The sequence below is a fragment of the Mauremys mutica genome, chromosome 22 (assembly GCF_020497125.1).
Source record: "Mauremys mutica isolate MM-2020 ecotype Southern chromosome 22, ASM2049712v1, whole genome shotgun sequence".
NCBI classification, from domain to species: domain Eukaryota; kingdom Metazoa; phylum Chordata; order Testudines; family Geoemydidae; genus Mauremys; species Mauremys mutica.
Window position 1 is genome coordinate 9,697,748 of NC_059093.1, and position 25,317 is coordinate 9,723,064.

Below are 25,317 nucleotides of genomic sequence, written 5' to 3' on the forward strand. Positions count from 1 at the left end.
TTGTGGGTCTAAGGAATTAAGGACCTTATTTATACCTTGATTAATTGGAGAGGGTTCAGATAAGAGCCATAGTAATGATTAAGGGATTGGGAAAACATGCCTTCTAGTGATTGACTCAAGGAGCTCAAACTATTTAGCTTAACAAAGAGAAAGTAAGGGGTGACTTGATCACTATTATTTACATGGCCATACACACAGAGAAGTTACATAAAATACTCTTGCTGGAAGGTTATAAAGTAGCACTACTTTATTTCTTAAAATTCAGAATAACACACACTAATCTAAAAACACACACTCAGAGAGAAAACAGGCTAAAACAAAGAGCCACAAGTCACCCTGCCTTACTATAGGCTCTCTGTCTGCAAACTGACGGCTGCTAGACCCAGCTCATATGCTTTCCCACAGAGCTCCTTAGCCTGCAAGCGGGACTAGGAAACCCCCTGAAAGTTAGAGTAACATCTTACAATTTTAATGCAGCTATCACTACACCACAGTCACAGTTTATAAGCACCTATATAGGAAACAGAAATCTGATCGTAGAGGGCTTCCATCTAGCAGACAAAGGTATAACCAGATCCAGTGTCTGGAAATTGAAGCTAGACAAATCAAACTGGAAATAAGGTGCAGGTTTTTGACAGGGAGGGTAATCCAGCTGGAACCGTTTACCAAGGGTTGTGGTAGAGTCTCCATCACTGGCAATTTTAAAATCAAGATAGGATGTTTTTTCTAAAACATATGCTTTAACTGAAACAGACATGAGTCTATGGTAGGTGTTTATGCAGGAGGTCATGCTAGGTGATCACAGTGGAGCTTCTGGCCTTTTAATCTGTGCATGTATGTCTTCCATGATGGAAAAGAGAAATGGGCCCAACTTCTTCAGTATCCTGCTTGTAGTAGTGTCGTGTTATTCATGCTTCAAAGGAAGGCAAATTTCTTCAAGCATGAGAAAGGCCTTGTGGTTTTTAACCTAGGTAGTGTATCTGTAGAGGCTGCTCTTATTCATGTCAATGTCTTATCTTTTTGTTAAATCTTGCTGAGCACACTCCCCCTGATAAGCCACTTAGCATATTTTAAAAAGCTCAACTTTGCTGCATAATATATGAGTGATGAGTGAAGAATGTCACAGGATTTGGGTTTGGTTTGAATAAGCATTCAGAAATGTAGCTGTTACCCAGGCTGTCCTGTATCTACAAAACGGGACTGGGAATCTCATTGGTAACAGGCGTCCCTGCAAGACATCCTGTACTTTCTGCCTTTGATTGATCTGGAAATAACCATGAGAACAAACCTTCCATTGATGGAGTGGAATTTGTTTCTGACCTAGCTGTTTAACATGGCAGTGCATAAGCTGCTATGAAAATGAAAGATAATGTAGGGGGAGCTGAGTGCTTAATATGGCCATTTTTTAACCATAAAAAAGTTTACTTTAGGTTTTGTTTGAACTTCCTGTGGCGCTGGTTGAATATTAAAAAAAACCTTGTTACATATTTTTTTAAACCATGAAATAAGATTCATTATGATTCCTGTAGTCATATAATTTGTGACTATTCCAATGAAACCCAAGTATTTCTGAATCCCAACATCTTTGTGAATTTCCGTGATGAGTCTTACTATGTTTGTACCATTATTCATTATTTTTCATTTCTTTCTTTAAATGTTTGTCACCAAATCAAAGAACAGAAACAATAGCTATGTGACTTAGGCTGACTTAGTCACAACACATTGAATAATGAAAGTTCACAAATAGCCCAGATTCTGAATATAGTTCATCCTGTATATTCAGCAAATGTTTACCAAGGGGACAATCTACGTTGGAGGTTTTGCACAGCCCTGAGTTTATTGTTGGAATATAACAACTCATCCTCATCATCATGTTCATTGTCATGATTGCCCTCACGTTGGTTACATTTTGGAGACTTTGGTGGTGGTTGAATGTGTTGCTAATGAAAGGAGCTAGATTGACAGCAGCTCCACAGACTGCTGTTCTCTGTTCATTTGCAAAACGGAAAAAGTGAGAGGAACAGCTGTGCCCATCCAGTACCACTGATATACCTTTACCCTCATCTGGTGGACCCCACCCCTCTAGGGATGAGAAGGAGACTGTCTCCACTGCTGATTCAAATAACAGTAAAGGTTACTAATTAGCACTAATTGGGATGGTAGTGTATATGATGTGAGCAACTAGCCAGTAGGGAGTGAACTGGGGCAGATAGATGTCAGAGAGCATTTTGATCACTAATAATATGTTTTGAATTTAAACATTCCTATTTTCCTTTATAGTAGGCTGAGTTAATCATAGAATCAGAACTGGAGGAAGGGTCCTCGAGAGGTCATCTAGTCCAGTCCCCTGCACTCAAGGCGGGACTAAGTATTATCTAGACCATTTCTGACAGGTGTTTGTCCAACCTGCTCTTAAAAATCCCCAGTGATGGAGATTCCACAACCTCCCTAGGCAATTTATTCCAGTGCTTAACCACCCTGACAGTTAGGAAGCTTTTCCTAATGTCCAACCTAAACCGCCCTTGCTGCAATTTAAGCCCATTGCTTCTTGTCCTATTCTCAGAGGTTAAGAAGAAAACTTGAAAACTGTTATCATGTCCCCTCCCAGTCTTCTCTTCTCCAGACTAAACAAACCCATTTTTTTCAATCTTCCCCCAGAGGTCATGTTTTCTAGACCTTTAATCATTTTTTTGCTCTTCTCTGGACTTTCTCCAATTTGTCCACATCTTTCCTGAAATGTGGCACCCAGAACTGGACACAATATTCCAGTTGATGCCTAATCAGCACAGAGTAGAGTGGACGAATTACTTCTTGTGTCTTGCTTATAATACTCCTGCTGATACATCCCAGAATGATGTTTGCTTTTTTTGCAACAATGTTACACTGTTGACTCATATTTAGCTTGTGGTCCACTATGACCCCCAGATCCCTTTCCACGGTACTCCTTCTTAGGCAGTTACTTCTCATTTTGTATGTGTGCAACTGATTGTTCCTTCCTAAGTGGAGTATTTTGCATTTGTCCTTATTGAATTACATCCTGTTTACTTCAGACCATTTCTCCAGTTTGTCCAGACCATTCTGAATTTTAATCCTATCCTCCAAAGCATTTGCAACCCCTCCCAGCTTGGTATCGTCTGCAAGCTTTAGAAGTGTACTAAAGTAAATGAGATCATGGACAGGAAGTGCCTCCTTTGGTCTTGAAAATAAAGAGTTTGTTACACAGGTTATAGCTGATGCAGGCTCTGAGCATGAGCATGTCTTCCAAACTCGCTCCGTTCTGCTACTCCAACACCTTGTAGAGAGTCTGTGCATAAGACAGGAGGCAGAATCTAGTGGTTAGAGATGGGGACCAGGAATCAAGAGACCATAGTTCCAGTCCTGATTCTGTCACTGACTCATTGTGTGATTTTGGAAAAGTCCCTTCGCATTGCCTGTGCCTTGGTTTCAACATCTGTAAAAATAGGGATAACAGGAAATTTTACCCAACTTTGCGATGGAGCTTAGGATCCTTGGATGGAAAGGAGATATATAAATGCAAAAGGGTGTTGTAATCTTTACAGACACCGTGTTACCATCTGCTGGCTGCCTCCAGAATCGCACCGTCTCAGTGCAGCAACATGCTTCACGGAACACTAATCCCCCTTATCTTCTTTTTAATAAAGCCTGATGTTAACTTGCTGCCTTTGGCTATAAGCACGCATCCCTCCACCCGACAGCTTTATGTTCAGATGCTGAGGGTGAGTGGCAGGAACTGACAGGAGCTAAAGGAAATCCAGGTGTGCAGGTGCTTCCCCATCCAGTACACTATCCGATTGCTTCAGGGTTATCATGGGGGAACCCTTATTGATGTATGAGGGTGGGGGGATGTTGTCACAGTGCATTCTGGGGTCTCATTATCCCTTAGAATTTAGGCCAATGAATTCTTATTTCCCACACCGTGACAGGCCTCTGACAATTCTTAATGGTGCCTTTATTTTAGGAGCCGCCGCTACCATGGCAACACAATACTTTTGATGGGAGGAATTTCATTTGCTTGGGCCGATGATTTACTCTCAGGGAGTTGGGACTGGGTTTTTTATTGCTGCAGCCTTATGAAGGATATAAGGGGCCAAAGTTCTGGGAATGATCAGCAAAGCGGTCGAGTGACGCGAAAGACAAACATGCAGATTGATTTTAGACCAGAAGTTACATCTGTTTCTCTTGTAGAAGGGAGAGAGTCCGAAGGATGCAGTTCCTCTCTGCAGACATCCAGGACTCGGAGTTCAGTCCCGTCCTGTTTGTGAGATTACCACATTGGTGCATTACAAATAATTAGAGTTGGAAAAAAATGTTCATCCCTGCTTTTTTTGTTTTTGCATACAAAAAGCAGCTTTTTGAGAAAAAGGAAATTCGGGTAAAAAAGTTTCCATTTTTCATAAGAATGCATTTGGGTTTTCACCAATGAAAGCCAAAATGTTTTGGTTTAAAACCAAAATGTAGAAGAAAAATGTTGAAAATTAAAAAATGTATTTTCATTTAATGTTTTCCAGGGGAAGAATATTTCCTGGTCAATTCTGCAAATAATTAATAGTAAGAGATTGTTCTCATCATTTGTGTGTAGCATTTCTCATGATGTGTTAAGCACTTTCCATGGATTGTAAGAAGGGATTGTCCCTGTTTTGTGAAGTTCACAGTCCTAAAGAGGAAGGAAAAATCCTTGACCTTGTCCACTAGTTTAAAAGTAAAAAGCTTTGAAAATATGAAAATCTTTGAAAATCTGAATAGATGTACTGTTTTCCAGTCACTGGTTCATGGGATTGTATTATTCATTACCCATCTTTCTTTTTAACTAGAAGCAAGTACTGGTGAAAACATTCACAAATCCTGAAAATATCACAAACGTTCACATCAATGTGTATTCCTCCAGATGTATGGCATGCATTTGTAGCAGAGGTGCATAATTGATTGCTGATTGTCTGTTGTGCTTCAGTTTTATTTATTTATTTTTTAATCCCATTAGTATGTTGAAAAAAACCCATGTAACTGAGGTGATCAAGGAAACAATATGAAACTAAATATTCATATGGACTCAGAGGGTGAAAACTTTTTGTTGAAGTTATTTGGCAAATAGTTATAGATAACAACATTTGCAATAATCCACACTGTTTTGTGAATGAGTCGCTACCCATCTCATTAATAGATTATATCTCCCTTGATATTTCTCTCTCCTCCCACCCCTTATCCATGCACCCCTGGGAAACAACCTCTGAAAATAAACCTATAAGCTTATACCCACAGTCTACAAAGCACAGTAAGCTTTACATACATTCTATCACTTTGCCAAACTCACTATGCAGAAAATCAGATCCTTAGTTGACAAGAAAGTGATGTTGTAGCTGGATCATTTATCAGATACTGCTATCCACAGATTTGCAGGCTAGAAAACCTCATGGAAGTTATGAGATCAGTTTCTCATTTTCTGTGAATAATAGCTGTGCCTCTGTAATTGAATCACCATAAGAAATTGCACTTTCTGTAGTTTATGGACAAGTAAACTACATCCATCTTGCATGCCAACTAAATAATAGGCAGATGTCAGGAAATAATGTATATGTCTCTGTGATTATATGGTTCCATTCAGTGAAATGGCTTACTCCAGTAATTTATTCTTTAGGCAGGAACACAACTATTTAAAAACAGAATTGTTGGAGTAATCTAGATCTCTTCAAGTTTGCTCCTTCCCAAACCGTTGAATATGGAGATAAAATGCCACACATTCTTGCCTGTATGTTCATTGGGTTCTATGGGCCAAATTTTCAAAAGTGCTTGGCACCCACAATCGAGGCCAGATTTCTTTTTTAGAAAAAGTCTCAGCATGTTGAGTGTTGAAAACATAAGAAAATCTGGCAACAAATATTACAATGAGAGCAGCTGTGTGCTAAGCGCTTTTCAAAATCTGGCCCAAAGTGCTTGAGCTGGAGAACTGCTTAGATTTAAAAAACAAATTCAACCTTGAAACTGTGTATAGGACTATGGCTCTCTATTATAATTCAGAGACTCATGTCTCACAATAGAAAGACACATACAAAGAAGATAAGAATAGTTCAAACATATTGCCCATAACTTTCCACTTTCTGACACCCAGATATGACAAAGAAGCCTTTAACATATTCATCAAAGGCTAGGAAATTAGAATGCTGTGGGGAAAGAAGTGTCTTTTGACCATTTGTTTGAATAGAACTTGCACATTTATTTCAGTGTCTGTAACTTGTTTATTCATTTCTGTAAATATTGATATAAATGATTTTTGTGTGTTTGTGCACAAGAACATGTGTACTTGTGTAAATATGCATTCATGAAACACTTCATGCTGCAAGCATTTTGTATGGCCAACTCGAAGCTGACTTCAGTGCAACACTGTATATATTCAGTGGTCCCAATGACTTCAGCCCTCTTCCGGTTTACAAAAGCTCACCATCGAACCAGGGAGCAGCAGCAATCCCATGTGATGTAGTTTACCGTTCACGCAGCAGAAGCAGTGGATACTCAAAGGAATAGTGCCAGCGAATACTTTGCAAGCAGTCCGTTGGTTGGAATGTGTCTCCATAAAACATTGGTTAAATAATTCCAGGGACTGAAAAAAATTGAGTTGAGCTGAAAAAAATACCAGCGAAGATGATGATGATTTGTCACTATGGGTCTGAGGCCCATATAAGCACCTAGCTAGAGAAGGGCATGGTAGAAGTGGTGAAGACAAGAAAAGCAGTGAGATTTCATCGTCAGAACAAGCCATACTAGTGTTGGCAGAGACAACAGTGATGAAGATGAGGCTAGTGGTGGTGATGATGGAGATGAACATTTTCCTCCAGGTAGCAGAGCTGTGGGGGAACATAGTGGTAATAAAGATGAAGCTAAGCCTCGTGGTGGTGTTGATGAAGATAAGAATAGTGGCGATTACATTGAAGGTCACCGAGTCAGTGCAGTCAGGAAGGGGGGCAGAAGAAATGTGGCATTGAGTGCATATTTTTGTTCCAAGAATCTGTTTTCTTTTATGCATTTGTTGACTTCTAAGGAACTGCTGTTGGAGCTTTATAGGGAGAACCGTTCCCCTGCAAACCTGCCTTTTGCTCATCTTAAGTCTAAGAAAATCTTGAACTGATGGGAGATTTGCATTGTTTACAGCTAAGAACTAAGAGAAGTCTTTTCTGTAGGGCTTCAGAAAAGAGTATCTTTCAGTCAGAGAGAAAAACACATGACCTGGCGTTCAGAGTACATGGGCTAAGGATGAAAAACTTTGTATGCAACCCTTGCACCCAGCCTGCTGAGTTAGCATCTGTCTGAGGCCCTTTTCCAGTCCCCTAAGTGTACCCCTTTCGAGTAAGAGATCTGTGCCACTGCTTCTCTTTGGGGTGGAATCTTGTGCCCCAACTGGTCTCTGACTAGTAGAGCCCTGCGCAGATACAAAATTTGTATCTGCCTCCGATCCGCAAATATGGTCCGTGGATATCTGCAGGGCTCTACTGACTTGCTCTCCAAATTGTACCCTCTTGGCTTCCAACCATGTTACGTAGCAGGCCCAATGTGCTTGGCACCTGCAGAGGTTTTCCTTTGGGTCCCTGTTGACGGTATCAGTTTGAAGTGACACAGAAGCAGCTTCTGCAAAACAAAACATGATTTATCATTTCTAAAAGTATACAGTGCTGCAGGAAATGGATTTAAAATAATCTTATCTAGGATTGGCCTTCCCCTCAAGCCCCCTAGGTAGACATGATTTAGCCTGGGAGTTCTCCATTCTCTTGGGGACCAAGTTAATGCTGGTTTGCTGCAGGCCCTTGGCTCTCAGTCAAGCCTGGTCTACAACTAAAACTGGGCTAGGACTTGGCTATGTCGCTCAGAGGGGTGAATTTTTCACTCTCCCCCTCCCCGTGAGATCTAGTTAAGCTGTCCTAGGTCCTGTGTAGACATTGCTAAATTGAAGGAAGAATTCTTCCATTGACCTAGCTGCTGCCTCTTGAGAGAGAGTGGATTGAGTACGGCGACGGGAAAAACCCCTCCTGTCACTGTAGCAAGTGTCCATGCTACAGCACTACGGTGGTGTCGCGGCAGCCTCGCAGCTGTGCGGCTGTAGCACTTGTAGTGTAGATTTAGCCTCTGTAACTGTGTCATCCTGCAGCAGCTGACACCTGTCAGCAGGGGGCAGTCCTTTTAACAGATCCGTGTCATTTGTTCTCCCACTTCTCAGCCTTGACAAAACAGCCCAGGTTGGGGCTGATGAGCCCCTCTTCATGGCTATAAACTTGGGTATTATGCTTGAGGGGATGCTCCTTATCTGGGCCATTGTTTTGCCTTCACTGATTGATTTCTTTAATAGTCCCTTTTGACCTAACACTATGAATTCAGGCAGGGTAATATCACACTGAGGGGCATATGATATTTATAAAAAATAATACAAATATTTCCTCCCACTCCACAGCTTCATGGTATAAAGCCACTTGGCTGGCATCATTTCAGGGGACAGTCTAGAGGGGGTTAGGAAAGATACATCAACAGTTTAATGGTTAAATGGCTCAGTTAATTTGTATTTAAGCGCTTCAGCAGTTTGTGAGGTTTAAAATAATGATCACAATATGAGCCTAAGTGAGAACTGACTTTGACCACAGTACCCCCACTGAGGAGGTGCTGTGTTACTTCAGCAATACACATCTTAGAAATACCAGAGAAGTCCAGACACATTTGTCAAACTTCAACCTCCACATTACTTGCATACCCCAAAGGTTTAGAGACTTGTCTGAGTTTCTGTTGTGCGCTATACAGCTTTGGAGTGAGGTAAGGACCTTGCTGTTTTGTAGCATTTGCTGATTTCTTAAGTTTCAAAGTTTTCTAACCAACTTCAGGCCATTTTAGTATCTAGACAAGAATCTTGGGAGTCATTAAAAGGAGCACTGTCAGCTTCAAATCTCGTTGATTTAAAATTAAATTAATGTTATAATCTGATATTATACCTGCCCTCGAGTCAGCCTGTCAGTTATGAGGGAGGCTTAACCACTTTTTCTCATATGCAAAATGTTTTGTCTTTTTTCTCTGTTGTTGTGTGTAAGGCCCACACAAAGAGGGGGAACCCACTGTAGTAGAACTGTTTATGTCGAGAGTTGTGTCAAGTGCACAAAGCAAACAGACTGAAAAATAGAGATGATTTTTCCTTCTGATCTCTTTCAGCTCTAATAATTTCAGGTGTCATTTGCAATAAGAGTTGGTAAAATATTTACAGGGTGGTTTTTAAGATGGCTGTCGCTCTTTAAATATGTAAACCACTTGATGGGAAGGACTTTATTCCAATAGCCTAGTAATAGAAGCAATTAATTATACAACAATATAATTTTTAGAATTCAACATCAAATATACAATATACTTTGAGTAGGAGGAAGAGAGATACGTTGATAGTTTTTCAGATACAGGAAAGTTTGAGTGTGCACGTGTGTGTGGTTGGCTGGCTGTGCTGGAGACAGTCAAAGTGACAATTCTGGATGGCAGGAGCAGCAGAAGAGAAGGTTGTTGTGCTAAGAGGTGAGATGAAGGAATGGAAAGGAGGTGAGAGAGGGGAAGGAGTAAAGAGAAACCGAGTCAACAAGGGGTCAATAAACATGTGGACAAGGAGGATTCAGTGGACATAGTGTACTTAGATTTCTAGAAGGCCTTTGACAAGGTCCCTTACCAAAGGCTCTTACGTAAATTAAGTTGTCATAGGATAAGAGGGAAGATCCTTTCATGGGTTGAGAACTGGTTAAAAGACAGGGAACAAGGGATAGGAATAAATGGTAAATTTTCAGAATTCTAGGACCAGTCCTATTCAACTTATTCATAAATGATCTGGAGAAAGGGTAAACAGTGAGAAGGCAAAGATTGCAGATGATACTAAACTGCTAAAGCTAGTTAAGACCAAAGCAGATAGAGAAGAACTTCAAAAAGATCTCACAAAACTAAGTGATTGGGCAACAAAATGGCAAATTAAATTTAATGTGGATAAATGTAAAGTAATGCACATTGGAAAAAATAACCCCAACTATACATACAATATGATGGAAGCTAATTTAGCTACAGCTAATCAGGAAAGAGATCTTGGAGTCATCGTGGATAGTTCTCTGAAGACGTCCACGCAGTGTGCAGCAGCAGTCAAAAAAGCAAACAGGATGTTAGGAATCATTAAAAAAGGGATAGAGAATAAGACGGAGAATATCTTATTGACCTTATATAAATCCATGATACGCCCACATCTTGAATACTGCATACAGATGTCGTCTCCTCATCTCAAAAAAGATATACTGGCATTAGAAAAAGTTCAGAAAAGGGCAACTAAAATGATTAGGGGGTTGGAATGGGTCCCATATGAGCAGAGATTAAAGAGGCTAGGACTTTTCAGCTTGGAAAAGTGGAGACTAAGGTGGGACATGATAGAGGTATATAAAATCATGAGTGGTGTGGAGAAAGTGAATAAGGAAAAGAGGCCACCAAATGAAATTAATGGCCAGCAAGTTTAAAACAAATAAAAGGAAGTTGTTCTTCACACAGAGCACAGTCAACCTGTGGAACACCTTGCCTGAGGAGGTTGTGAAGGCTAGGACTATAACAGAGTTTAAAAGAGAACAAGATAAATTCATGGAGGCTAAGGCCATTAATGGCTATTAGCCAGGATAGGTAAGGTATGGTGTTCCTAGCCTCTGTTTGTCAGAGGGTGGAGATGGATGGCAGGAGAGAGATCACTCCCTCTGGGGGACCTGGCATTGGCCACTGTCGGTAGACAGGATACTGGGCTGGATGGACCTTTGGTCTGACCCAGTATGGCAGTTCGTATGAGTCCATAAGGATAGCTGAAGCATCTCCATGGAGAGTTTTAAGTATTAATACAACAATTTTGAATAGGATCTTGAAGCAAATGAAAGCCGTTGGACATCTTTGGGCAGCACATGGCATGATACATTCTCCCCTGTTGATTTCCCTTTACTTATTGCTGACAAGGAATTCTCTGTAAATGTGAAATTTTGTAACTTGGAAGAAGGGCCCTGAGGCTGCTGGCCAGAGCAGGCACAATCCAGGATTGTAGGTTGCAGCTGTTTGGGGGGATAATATAAACCTGGTGTGGTGCTTTGCACAAAATTTTGGCAGTTTGGAAGCAAACAGTGACATCTTGTGGATTCAGTTTGTAACTCTCCCTCTGAAATTCAGTTCCACTGGTCACTTTCCTCCCTGGCCATTTTCAGTACCAGTGGGGTACTGGCAGGGGAAAGGGATCACTGTATTTACTAGATGTAATGGCAGTAGATTAGGGAACACAGAAGTTCAAGGCACACTGAGCTGGAATGAATGCATCCCTTAAGCATTGGAGAAAGAGGTGCTAAGTATGCAGAGAGAGGAGAGCCTTATATGAGCTCAGTGAAAACTATTTCAGAGTGGTAGTTGTGTTAGTCTGTATCAGCAAAAAGAACAGGAGTACTTGTGGCACCTTAGAGACTAACAAATTTATTTGAGCATAAGCTTTCATGGGCTAAAACCCACTTCATAGGATGCATGACTACGGCTCAGAGATGGCTCTGACCTTAGGTTTGGAATGAATAATTCGTTTAGGATTGGCGCAAGTCCCCATCTGGTATCTAGGATCTGTTGTGATAAGGCCCTCCCCTTACATTGGCCAGTGCGCTGTACACCTGTACTGTTAGGCCCCAATGACGTTTCGTGGGAGTGTTTTTAATTTGCACAAAAAAAAATGCATAGTGCTTGTTAGAGGATTTTTAATGAGGAATCCAAGTCAAGATTGGAATGCTAAGCCATATGAAACCAGTCAGACATAGCACAGTGGCATCCCCTTCAAAGATCATCTGCAAGGCTATTATTGAATTTTTTTAAATCCCTAGGCAAAGGAGGTTATTATGTGAGACTCTCTGGTTTCAGTCCATTAGGGGCACTTTTGCATTTCAAGTATGTTACACCTCCCTGGTCCCCTTTAGGTTTTGGTGTTTGACCCCAAGAACGTGAAGCCACACCCTTGGATTTTTGTGGTTTCTTGTTGTAAGTACAGTTTCACACAGACTCCACCAACACTGTACATCAGCCTGTATTTCCTACAGACTTAATCTCAGTTTTACTTGAGTCTAAGCCCTGGAGTTTTTACTCGTGACTTGGCCCTGAGTTTGCAAACATTCCAGCAAGTCTAAGAAACCAGGGAAGCTGATGAGTGTTGAATTTTGATCCACTTTATATTTTCTCACTGCTTTACTGGACACAACCCCACAACTGGAGTGAAACCGTTTGCACTGTGCTGGTTTCACAGGGCTTGATCATGTTTTCACACAGCGCATTGTAAGTGGTGATGCGGAGGTGTTCCACCCTACGAGAAACACTAGAGGAGCACATAACTGTTGGTGTGGCTCCATATTTGCTCTGCAACGGGAAGTAATTTGCAGTACTCTTTTGCGGCTTACCTTTTGGGCAGAGGGATTCGTGGCTTTGCTCTTGCCACCCATTTGGGCAAGCATCCGCTAGGACAACCTCCTGGTTGGGAGGAATGATCCAGGTGGCTGTAATGCAGGTTGCACAAAGAGGGGGAGTCCTAGCACACGCACGCACACACACAGAGTCACGTAAAGCCAGGGCATGATTTAGCAACTTAAGGCAAGATCTGATGCACAAAGCAACCATTATAAACTTGCTACTCTCTTACTTGCAAACCTAAGGCCTGGTCTATACACATGCACATCTGTAGGTGTTATTTTTTATCAATATAATTAGACTGGGGCAACTCTGTGTGGACACTGTTATATTGATTTAAGAGTGAGTGTCCACACAATGAGACCTGCATTAGTTTAACTAAACTACTTTTCCCATCAGTTCAGTTAAATCAGTGTGTAGACAAGTCCTAACTCTGTTTATTTTAATTCTGTTCCTGTTTTCTTTAGGAGAGTGAAGCAGCTGGACCATCCAGAGCTCTAACTGCTTATGTCTTTCTGTCTCTTTCTGCAGCAGCCAGCAGAGTAGCCAGCAAAGCAGCCATGATGACGATTCAGCCCGATTCCTGAGTCCCCGAATGCGTGACGAAAGGTAGGCCTATCCGGCAGTGGGGAATTGGGGCGATGACGGTAATCTCGCTCAGCCTGAACACGGGTATTGGCCTGCTGGATTTGTTTATTATCAGGCAAATTATGGCTCATATTTTAGGTGTAAAACTAAGTTTTCTTGAATGATATTAACAAGTAACACCTCCAATCCCTATCCCCTAAAGCCCTGCACTCCTAATGAGGAACTTGCACCAAGAATGCAGTGTCATCAGGGTATTCTCTGCAAACACTTCTCATCATTGCAAATACAGTGAATGTTGGGTATTTGTTAGTGTATACTTTGCTTTGGGATGTTGTCAGTTTAAACCTAAAACTGGAAAACCTAATTATAGTGGAAACACAGAAGGAGGAACCTGCAATCAGAGGTAACAAGATGAAACCAAGTAACACATCAAATGTAGATAATGTTTGTAAACACAAGTGACACCGTCAGTACAGGTTGCACATTAAGTGCAGGTGCCTTGAAGACACAGGTAACAATATGTATAAGTTAACACTGCACATGCAGCAAGCAGCACTGTATATAAATGCAGGTTATGCTACAGTTACAGAAAATATTGAACAGATCCTCTTAACATAGCAAATGTTAATAATATTGATAGCTGATCAGTTACTGATAATACATGAATGTGACTGAGTGCTGCTGCATAGGAGGGGATCTAGAGATGTCCGGAATATTGCCACAGCATATAAGAAGATAAGAAAGAAAGCAAAATTCTAAATGGGTAGGACAGTTTGGATAGTTCATGGATGGGACGTGCCTATCTGGGTAGTATATGTATTTTACATTGAACAGTTGCGTATGTGGCTCCTGGAGTCTGAACACCAAGGTGTTTGATGGGTCAACAGTGAGATCATAGAAAAGAGAATAACGTGTTGGAAAATCAGAAGATGTTAAGTAGGAGGGATGTCTGTGAAAGGAGGAGGCAGAAGGAGATACCTGTCAGTTTAAGGAAGAGAACAGTCCATCATGGTCTAGTTTCCCTGTGTGGCTTGACAAGGATTGTCATCATGGATTGAGTATTGTGGTTGTTATGTGTTGCTTTTCTGTCTAAAATGCAAATTGCTCTCACATAGCTTTAAAGAGGTTGCCAGAAGTATGCAGTTGGGTGCCTAAATCTAATGGATATGTCTACGCAGCAATTAAACACCCCTGGCCATGGTCAACTGACTAGGACTTGTAGGGCTTGGACTGCGGGGCTGTTTAGGCTCTGGAACCTAAGGTCTGGGACTTTGTGGTGAGAGGGTCCCAGAGCCTGGGCTCCAGCCCGAGTCCAAACGTCTGCACAGCAATTTTTAGCCCTGGAGCCCAAGACCCAGGAGCCTGCGTCAGCTGAGCCAGGCCATGCTGCAGGTCTTTTATTCCAGTGTAGTCGTACCCTAAGCGGCATAGGGGCACAGAGCTAGGAGTGAGGAGACCTGCGTTCTGTTCCCAGCTGTGACCTCGGGCAAGTCATTCTTTGTGCCTTAGTTTCCCCATCTGAAACACGGATGATGATATTTATCGTCCAGTAAAGCACTGTGAGATTCTTGGGTGAGAAGGACTATATAAGTGTAAAGTAATGTTATGTTACTATTGCTGTTAAGATGCCTTTAAGTGGGTTTCCTTGGGTAAATTATCAAATAGGGTATCACTGGAGGTGTGGCAAGTGCTGTAGAGTGGAGATTGATTGGTTGTTTTTACCTGGGGGTTCATCACTATCTGCTATATCCAGCAAAACTGAGGCAAGAGGCATCCCGAGCCATTTGCCAGTCTTCTTGATTCCATGTTGCTGTTCAAAACCTCTCTGTCCCATTCTAGTGAGGTGAAGAATTGGCTCTAAAAATATGGCACCGCACCTCAAAAGAGTCCAAAGTGCTGTAAAAATATTGGTTGATTAATCTTTCTAATACCCCTGCAGTAGGTAATTGCCATTTCCTAATTTTATGTTTTGGGAAACTGAGGCCCGGGGAGTGTAAATGACTTGCACAAGGCCACACAATGAGGCAGTGGCAGTGGAAGGATTAGAACTCCTGAGGTCCTCACTCACAGTTGCCATCTCAGTTACTTACATGCCTGATGTTCATTTGTACTCAGGCCCCCTTACCTGACAAATCATAAATGATACGTCATTACCACACCATTACTGGTCCAGTGTAAACTCAGGGTGTACACACTGAGGTTCAGCTTCACCTAGTCTTTGGGTTTATTCACTTTTGGGTGTGCATGGTTCTAGTCAATATGCAAGATGCTTTCCCCCTTTCCTAGCAGCACCAGTGTTGTGAGCACTGGGAAGAAACCCACTGGCACAGGTGTTGCTTTTGGAAACTGAACTGTTTTTTCCATGTGCTTTGCAAGTCAAAACTATAAAGTAACCTTCCCCACATTTATCTTCCAAACCTTTACCCAAACAAAACACCATTGCCAATTGATCATTAGCTTCCTCTTACCGTTAATAAACAACCAACTGAATTTGTACTGGAACTGTATTCCCAGATTCCTCTGCAAGGCTAATGTTGAGACTAGGGCCATGTCTACACTACAGGACTACAGCGGCACAGCTATGCCACTGTAGTGCCCTAGTATAGATGCTTCCTACATCAACACAAGGGGTTTTTCTATCATGGTAGATAATCCACCTCCCCAAGCGGCGGTACCTAGGTCGATGGAAAAATTCTTCTGTCAACCTAGCCACATCTATACTGGTTTAGGTCGGCATAACTATGGCTCTCAGTGGTATGAATTTTTCACACTCAAGTGCCATATGTATGTCAACCTAATTTTAAGTGTAGACCAGGCCTAGACTGTGATTGAGCTGTTCCTCTGTCTGTTGTGTTGGGGACAGTTGTCCGGTATGCAAGGCAGAGATCCAGCAGCTGGGTAACGATTTCTTTGAAATTCCAGAAGCCCAAAATTAATAAAAAATCCACTCTTGGGGTGGATTTATTCTACCTGCATACTGCAGCATTGGTACAAAAGAGGCTGAAAATGAATACCTAGAAAATCTTTGCATATTATTTAATTAGTTATTATGTATTTCAGCCAAACTCGAAGAGTTAGTATTTCTGCATTTCCTGGTGTTATTGGATCAGAACTCAGTCCATTTTCTTCTGTTACACAGGAGCTACAGGCTCTTTGTTACTGCTTTTGTACTGTCCTGGTCTAGGACCCTGATTTTATTACAGCCTCTAGTCCTGTATTACACCTGAACTTTGACGTCTTAAATTGACTAGGTCCTGTTACGCTGTTACCACACGGTTCAGCTTTGGGGTCAGTCAATGTGGCTTTTGCTCCTCCCAGGAATAGCATAGAATCACAGTCTGACAATAGAAGGCTTTTGACATCTTTCTTGGTCTATGGTAACATCAAGAAATGAGCCCTTAGGAAGAGACGCTTGCGATAAAGGCTCTTAGCGAAGACTTACTCTCCAGTATAAGCTGCACTGGTGTCTGCTAAACCCCAGTAATCTTCACTCATGGCATAGGTGCTGGACCTAGGGGTGCTGGGGGTGCTGCCACACTGCCTGGCTTGAAGTGGTTTCCATTATGGGTTTACAGTTTGGTTCAATGGTTCTCACGCACCTCCACTATAAAAAAATTTCCAGCACCCCTGACTCCGAGAAAAGCCCAAACCCTTTAACTGAACCGTTTTTTTCTTTCAAAATTAGCAGTCTATGTGCAGCACGTGGGCAGTAGTTTTCATGAAGTGCTAAAGCGGAGTGATTAGCATGGGCTTCCAGTTTTATTCTCCCTTGATGGCATCTAGCTCAGATTTGCATGCTTTACAAGTCAAAAGCTGATTTTAGTTTCTGCCAGTGTTCCAGGCTCACCCTGGCTCTGGCGGCGAATGGGAAGGCAGGCGAGTCCTGCTGCCTCCCCTGCTTTTCTCCTTTACACAGATGGGGACACAGAGAGACAGAGCGGTAAAGTGACTTGCCCAAGGCCAGACAGTCTGTCAATGAGTGAGGTGGGAACAGAACCAAGAATCCTTGGTTTTGTCCCTCAACCTCTCAACACTGGAGAGCACCCGCCTCCTAGCTCCTTCTCCCCACCAGAGTGTCTCTTAAGACACACAGGCAACTCCGAATCAAAATCACAGAGAGCAGGTTTATAAAGTCAGATGCCATTTTACTTGGTTAATTTTCCAACTGTGAGCTGCAGTGATAAAGGGAGAATGAATATATTCCAAGGTAGTATCTGGCTGCTGATTATGTGTTTATGATGTTGCATACAAGGTTAGATGGTTAAACACTTTGCAAGGGGTGGCGGTATTCTGTGTTTGCTAGTCCCAGCTGCTCTTATATTTGCAATAGAGAATGCATAGTCCCTTAAGACACAGCTGGCATTAAAAATGTTATGAGGGAGGAAATGCTTCTTTCCAGGATGAACTGAGGCACTTCTCCCACCTTGTCTCCTCTCACAGGATCAGAGGTCCTTCTTACTAAGCCAAACTGCTGCTGAAGTCAAATTCCTCCTAATTAATTCAATGGGAGATGAGCTGAGTAAGGACTGTGAATAAAAGCTTAGTAAGGACCTGAAGATTTGACTCACTCAGTTGAGAACAAGCCAGCCCTAGAGAGCTAATTAATAATCCAACAGAATGTTTGGCTCAGAACTAGTGCTTGCTAGTTGTAGCTAACCCTTTCCTCAATATGTTTCACTCCAATTATTAGTCTCTCTGGTGCTGTTGATCCTGGCATAATTTACTAGCTGAGAACACTGTATACTACTAGATCACAGGGAAATTGACAGCAAAGCAGACAGGTGCTTAGATATTATCTGAGTTTTGTCTGATGCTGGGGAACGGGTGAAGTCATATCACCTTGGTCTGGGATTTCATAGGCTAAGCAGAATCAGGGCAGGGTGGCCTCCAGGTACGGAAAGAAACAGTGTCCTGGTGATTCAGTAGGCAGTGGGGTCCCCTTTTGAGCCCGGGCTGAGCCAAAGTCTTGGTGTGCTGCTGGACTGGGCTACTGAAGGTGCCACCTTTCAGATGGGGTGCAAAGCGGAGGTGCTGACCATGTATAGTCATTTTAAAAGATGTCCATGTCCTCCTTATAAAGTAGTGGTGGCAGTATCCCCAGTGACCTGTGTCTCATAAGGTGACCTCAAAATTGCTGCTGTTTATGTTTAATTCCAAGTAATTTTTATGTATTGTTTAACTGACAAGACTAATCTTAAATTGACCTAAATCCAGAGCTGCTAAATTGCCTTTACTTCTGTTGTTTGCAGTTGTAATCATGTCAGGCTCCAGGGCAGAGGTGCAGTGGTGTAATCTCTCCTTGGGGAGCAGTGGCTCTCGCTCATTAGGCTGACAAAAAGTCCCATTCATTTTTTTAGTTTTGTATAATGCATTAGGCTGTTTATGAATGACAGGGGAAACCTCTAAAGGTTTGGAGTCTGGCCTGATCCAGATAAGCACCCAGAGGCTCAGCTTCTGGTGCAGGGTCTATGAACATCTTGAATTTGCCAGCCTGGACTGTACATTGGGTGAGGCAGATTTTTCTCATGGAACTTTATTGTTCTTGAAAGAAAATAAGTAAGAGCCCCCATTTGCAGACTCTGAGTATCCTGCTCATTACTTACAATGTGCTGTACATACCTACCAAGCAGCAGCTCTGAATACAAATAACACCACCCACCGCACCAGCCAGTGCTTCAATATCCCGTAACTCTCAGGAAAGTCCAGAGGAAACAAACAGACCCTGCAGCATGTCCCGAAAGCCAGCTGATGCAGGCTCTTTCAGACCAGGGTCAGAGGGCATTCCAGAGCCCGGGGGCACTTACAGAGAACAACCTGCCAGTCACCCCTGCCTCTGTTATACTGAGGTGAATGTAGCATCAGTACCGCTTCTGCCAGGCCATGCCTCTTGAGTGCGTCAGTACCTCCTTATTCAGAATCCGCTGCACCTGGAGGGTGATGAGATTGTGTGAAATTAAAGGTGGTGGTGGTGGTGGGGAAGATTGTGATGTTTTTCAAACTGCATTAAAAGTTTGGTGTGACTTTTGGGGAAATCTTAATACAAGCAGCCCAGGTCCCCCCTCCTCATTGCACATGCCAAAAGAACAGGCCTTTAAAAGCATCTCCCAGTTGATATGTACCTAGGGTGACCAGACAGCAAATATGGAAAATCGGGACGGGGTGACGGGTAACAGGAGCCTATGTAAGGAAAGATCAAAAAATCTGGACTGTCCATATAAAATCGGGACATCTGGTCACCCTATATGTATCTGCTTGCACCTGTGTGGCAGAGGCAGTGCTTGCGCATACTTCCAATATGGCCTTAATTTTTCTGAGCCTGCTGGTGTACGTGTTTTAAGTGATCCTGCACTCAGCACTATTGCTGACCATAGAAAAAAGCAAGTTTGTACCCCCGCTGGAATCAACTTCCCTGTGCAGCCTGCCAGGATCAAGCACCCTTGTCCCTCCCACACCCGCTCCCTAGCACACCGCATCTGACATCACACACAGGTAGAGCTCTGCACGCAGCACCATCTCATTCCTGCAGAACTAGGACAGAGAGAGAGAGGACCTGCACCCACCCTGATACACATGGGAAGCTGCTGGGAGGTGAGGATATCCCAGGCACCAGCTGAGGGACGCTGGACCTACCAGGCAACTGTGGAAAGATACCAGAAAGGAAGATGTGATTGGGGAGGGCTGATCTCTTGGCTATGTCCAGCCATGTCTTAATTACCAGCCTGCACTTAGCAACAAAGATGGTCCCAAGGATCTCGCCAGTCAAGTTAACTTGTCAGTGACCTGACTCGACAGGACGAATAAACTCAGAGCTGTGATTCACACAGGGCTGAAGTCCTCGGATGCCTTCGGACAGGACGCTGACTTTGCCCTGCTGTTGGAAGCAGACACTTGAACCGCTGTGGCTGCTGCTGTTGCTATTGCTGCTCCATGGGATGTAGGCACCAGGCTTGGCTGGTGCACCACAAGGCCCAGCCATGGTTCAGAACCCATGCCCTGAGAAGGTCTCCTGCAGCACAGCAGTGAAGCACGTCTGTCACTTGCGTGTGTCTTCCCTGAGGAAAAAACTCTCCTTCCGCAGAGCCATGTAAGTTGACAGGTGTGGGTGAGGCTGAGCTTGGGTCCTGTGCTGGGGTGGAGTCTGTGGGTATTATGTTTGTGCATCCAGGTGTCTGGGCATGAGAGATGTGGCTGAATATGCTGTGCAGGTATATTCAGAGTCCTAGAAGGGGAAAGCTAGCAAAGCAAACTAGGAAGAGTTTAATTTTGAGGTGCTGGCCTGGGACCCAGGAGACCTGGCTTCTGTTCTCACCTCTGTCAAGATTTCCTGTTTAGGTCTCTTCATCTCTGTGTGCCTCAGTTTCCCATCTGTCTAATGGGGAGGAGAATCCCTTCTCTAGCTTGCAGGAGTGTTGTAAGGATGGGTTCACTGATGTCTGCAAGTTACTCAGATACTGAAGTGTGATAGCCATATGAGCACCTAGGAGCTGATTTGTGATGCCCAGATGATCTTAGCCCAGCGTGGCCCAAAGATTGACTAGGGCTGAGTAGGAGAACCCCCGGAGGCCTGGGTGAGATGAGTACACAGTACTGTTGAGATTTTTAAGCTAGTGCATCAAACTGGGGTTATACACACACCACACCAAACTGTTCACCCCTGTTGAACTGCAAGTTCAGGCTCACTCATGCGCTCCCTTCTGTTTGAACTGCAGGCTTGTTCTTTATTGTGACCCTGAGGCACCCCTTAGGCTTATAGCAGAGAGCAGGCTTAAATAAAGTGTAAATGCCATGCTGCTGAACCAGCGGGAAGTACAATCCTTAAGCTCATACACACAAGAGCCATTGGTGCTGCTCCCTTAGCATCCAAAAGTCCAGGGAAGGGAGGGGAGGAGAGAAATAGATGAGGGGAATAGAGAGGAATGGACAGAGGGGGTGGGGAAGAGAGATGAGAGAAACAGACAACAGCTAGAGGGTGATGGATAAGAGAGAGAACGAAAATGGGAGGGCAGGGAAGGACAGTTCATCTCAGGACAGGGCAAGAGGTAGAACGTTCTGTTCACAAATCATATCGTGACTACAGATTAATCACCTGCCCAAGCCTATGCGGTACCCGTGTGCCGCCAACCCTGGTGTAGCAGGCTCTGAGCCTCCTCTTTCTTACACCAGTGTAACTCCATTAAAGTCCAAGGAGCTGCTCTTGGTTTACACTGGTGGGAGCAAGTGGAGGGTCAGGCCCATTGCCTCAATCTGAAGCTCCCAATGGACCTTACACCAACCTTTGCTTGCTCCTGTTTCCCCTTGCCCCTGAGAGGCATGGTGGTGGTAACACCCTGTGTCCCTGTCACTGTTCTCCTGTGCATGGAGGCGCAGCAGGGACTGTCTAACACTGCCACTCCCACAGCTTCAGGGAGTCTATTTTCCATTGCCAGGCAGCCAAAGTAATTGTGGAATGCTGCCATCTGCATGTGCTGGCAGGGGTGGATGTCTTGCTGCTGTGTTACTCTGAGCTAGGCAGCCCAGTACATTAATAAGGAGAAGGACATTCAAGAGTAAGAGAAAAGGAATGGATGTGCTTTTGGAGGAGGGGGATAAATAGGAGGCAGCTGCTGCTGCCTAATGCCAGTGTAAAATTCAGGGAGAATAGACTCCAAGCTCAGTGTGCTGCCAAGAGAGGGGTCTGAGTTCAGATCCTGAGTAGAAATGGTCCCAGTAAAGCCCCAAGTCGGGTGCAGCTTGTATCAGTCGAGCTTTGTTGCAAACCTCAGAGTGACTTTGTCAGAAGTGTTGCTAAGGTTCCTGGGCCTATTGAACCCGCCCAGCTCAATAGGGAGGGGTGTGTTTTAAGGGATCTGGGGCAAGAGGGGTGTGTGCATATTGAGAGAGCCCCTGAAGGAGTGCCCAGATGGGGGTCTCACATATCCAACCCACTCAACTCAGGCATGCGAGACTTTGCGACCCCACCTGGACCGACACTGAAGGGTATTGTCTGTCTGCAGCTCTGCAACTTGCTGAGCTCTTGTCCTGAGCTTTCTGGACTGGCAGCATGCAGAAGCCTGGTGACACACCTGCAGAGGAAAGGAGCACCCCAAATCCCTCTCCGGTGATCTCCTCTTGACCCTCGGCAGACTGAGACCCGGCTCTGATGAGCTCTGGAGAGACCCTTCTTCCAGCTAGGTTGTGGGAAGTTATGGTTTTACCCTCTTGTGAGGCCTTTGAAGGTGAAAAGGAAATGAAGAGGTGGAAGTAGGGACATCTCCAGGAATAATGGGTGAGCTTCAAACCTTTTGGAGGTTTAGATAAGCACCCCAAGCCTGGTCACTGCTCCATGCCCAGTCCTGGCCTGTGCAGAAGCTGCCACACACATGAAAAATCACAAGAGGGGGGGAAAAATAACCCAAATTTTTCAAACCTGGAAAAAAAAATGTGAGATGGCATTTGGGTGAAGGTGCAGGGCTGGCTTCTGGGCAGCAGTTCAGGTTTGAGATGAATTTGGGAAAAGGTGCTGGGATTGGGTTCTGGATGGTAGTTTGGGCCTGAGATGAACCTGGGAAAGGTTATGTGTGGCCATTCGGTTTGGTTAATATTTTATGTGAACTGGTTCATCCATCATTAACCAACCCACCCCATGTTTACCACGAGTTTATTTGTGTAACTTCCTTTAATTTTCCTTTGCACATCCCCTACATGGCTCAGGATTTATTAGACTGGTATGTTTGAGTTGTCTGTGTTGGGGCTGGGATGGTTGGTTGTGTGTGTGCCTGAGGGTGGTGGGGGTTTGGGGTTAATGAGAGATGGGGCCAGATCTCTGGCTCTAAAACGCACTCCTGCCCTGAACTTTGGGAAAATTTGGATTCAGATCCAGATTCAAAATCTGCTGACCCTTATGGGTACAGTGCCAAATAGCTGAGCTTTGGAGAAGTCCAAATCTGAAGGATGCAGCTCCCCTCTGTTAGCAATGAAGGAGTATAATCCTCAGTGGGTACCAGTCCCAGTACCCCCCGCTCCCCATTGTACCCCCACTGCTGCCGAGACAGCCCATGGTATGACTTTCTGCTGGGACTTACAGGAACGGGCTATAGCGATTTGATGAGAGCTGCACTGCTCCGCTAGGACCGGCACATTTGCTGCTGTTGGCAGACCTGTCAGGGCGCAAAGATCACCTGCTCCCAATTCCTCCTACGCCAGCATTGTTCTCCCTCCAATGTCTCCGAGGTGGGCTGTTAATTATAGCGCGTGCCGCTGCCTGCCTGTGCCTGGCATTGTTAGGTAAAGTAGGTTTGACAAGCGGCTGGAATAAGATAAATTCCTCCTTTCTCTGCCAAGCTTGGAACCTTTTGCACCTGGTGTCCCAGCTCCAGGAGCCCCCAGCTGCCCTTTGGAGATGAATCCAGTATAGGAGGAGAAAGATCTGTCATCCCCATTATATGAGCTCCTGGGACACTCTGTTCTCAGCCCAATAGGATCTGTTTTTTCATAGCCCTTTCATTAGATCAGCACAGATTCTGGAATTTGATGGCCCCCAGCAAGGTTATGCCATCCCCCCATCTCTGTCATCCTTCCTCTTCCCCTCCATGATGTGCTCACCCATGATCTGAGAAAGGGGGTAGGGTGTCTTCTCTCCAGCATGGCTGGGAAGTGTTTGGGGGGCTGGATAAGCCTTCCCTTTCCCTCTTGTTGCCCTGTGGGGTAAGATGCAGGGAGGAGACCTGGCAGGATAGGTCTCTTTTGTAGAGCCTTGTCTTGTGCTCTGATATCCCCCAGTCTTGAGGAGTTCCACAGTTGCCACTTACCTGAATTTTAGAAAAGTCCAGTGCTGTCCATGAAATTAAGGGGGACGGATAATTTTATGACAGATCTGTAGTTGTGCAGACAGAGTTCATGCTTCAGGGTATCTAGCTGATTGCTCTGTTCAAAAATTCATTCTCGAGTCCTGTGGCAATCAGCAGAATGCATTATGGGTGCTTTTTCCTCTAACACATCTGGCATGGGCCAGACGCTGGACTTCACAGGCTACTGTTTCAAGCTGGTATCGTAAAATGAAGCATGCCTATTGTTAAATCCCTTGGGAACATAACAATAATAACACTATTTAGCTCTTATTCAAAGCTTTTCATCTGAGAATCTCAAAAGGCTTTACAAAGGTAAGTCAATGTCATTATCCCTATTTCACAAGTGGGGAAACTGAGGCACAGGAAAGGGGAAGTGCTTTGTCCAAGGTTAAACAGCAGGTCATCGGCAAAGCTGGAACAAGAACCCCGGTCTCCCAACTCCCAGCCTAGTTCCCTTTCCACTGGAGCAGGGTCTTCCTGATTGGTTAGATAAGCCTCCAGATGTCCCTTGCATGTCTCACTGCACGTGGAGAAAGTTTGACAGAAGTCATGTTGAGCTGCGTCACAGCCCCGATACACAGGAGTGTGTGTGTGTGGGGGGGTGGGGGGGAAATGACAAGATGCTTTTAATGCCTCTTGTTTCCAGGTCTGAGAAGCTGGCTCAGATGGTCTTAATCCTATGCCTGCCTGTTTGCAAATGCAGAAGGGGCAGTTGTGTAGTTGCATTCCACCAGCTGACCATATTTAGAGAGGCTTTTTTTGATGATTATAGCTAGAAAAGTAGCCTGACGTATTGCTGTTCCAGCTGCGTGGTGGGGCAGGAGGGAATACGGAGGAGCTTCTGGGAATAGCTTTCTCCATCTGGCTGGAAGGCGCTGTTGTCCTTATGGAGTCCTTCAGAGCCCCTTATTTACAGCACACTCATCCCCCCCTCAGTGAATCCAAGCTGCCCTGTCCCAAGCAGGCTGTCATACCTGCCTTGGGATCCACAGGTGGGGTACTTGGGAGGCACATGGGACTATGTTAAGGGGTTAAGGGCCATATAAGGAGAATGGAAGTAGAGCAGAAAGTGTAAAGTCCCCCCCCCCGCCCCACCCAAACCCAAGAGCAAACCTGAATTACACTTTTTTGAGATAAAAGGAAGTTTGGCAAAATGCTGTATTTTCTCCCCCCAACACCTGCACATGCACCTCCGTGTGTTCATGGCAATCAGAACACGGTTCAAACGTGTGGGACACCTCACAAACAAAGGATCCTTCTCCCTGCATTTCCATTCCACTTGTGTAGAGGTGGGAGAGGAGAACTCAGAGTTTTAGGATTTTTTTCCAAACCAAATCATCCAGTCATTGCAGATTCACCCGCCACCAATAGAAACCTCAGCGTTTTCAGACCACTGGCAGCTCCGTGCACAGCTTGTCCCCTTGTTATGTGTGCAGTGCCTCTG

The 25,317-nt window shown here is 44.2% G+C and overlaps 1 protein-coding gene across 1 annotated transcript in view; it reads left to right on the forward strand.

Moving 5' to 3' along the window:
* Positions 1-25,317, forward strand: part of GRAMD1B (GRAM domain containing 1B) — a 273,379-nt gene that overhangs the window by 140,075 nt on the left and 107,987 nt on the right. Inside the window, exon 6 of the mRNA XM_044996788.1 lies at positions 12,991-13,068. Within this exon, the coding sequence (XP_044852723.1) occupies positions 12,991-13,068 (78 nt within the window). The remainder of the gene's footprint in view (positions 1-12,990; positions 13,069-25,317) is intronic.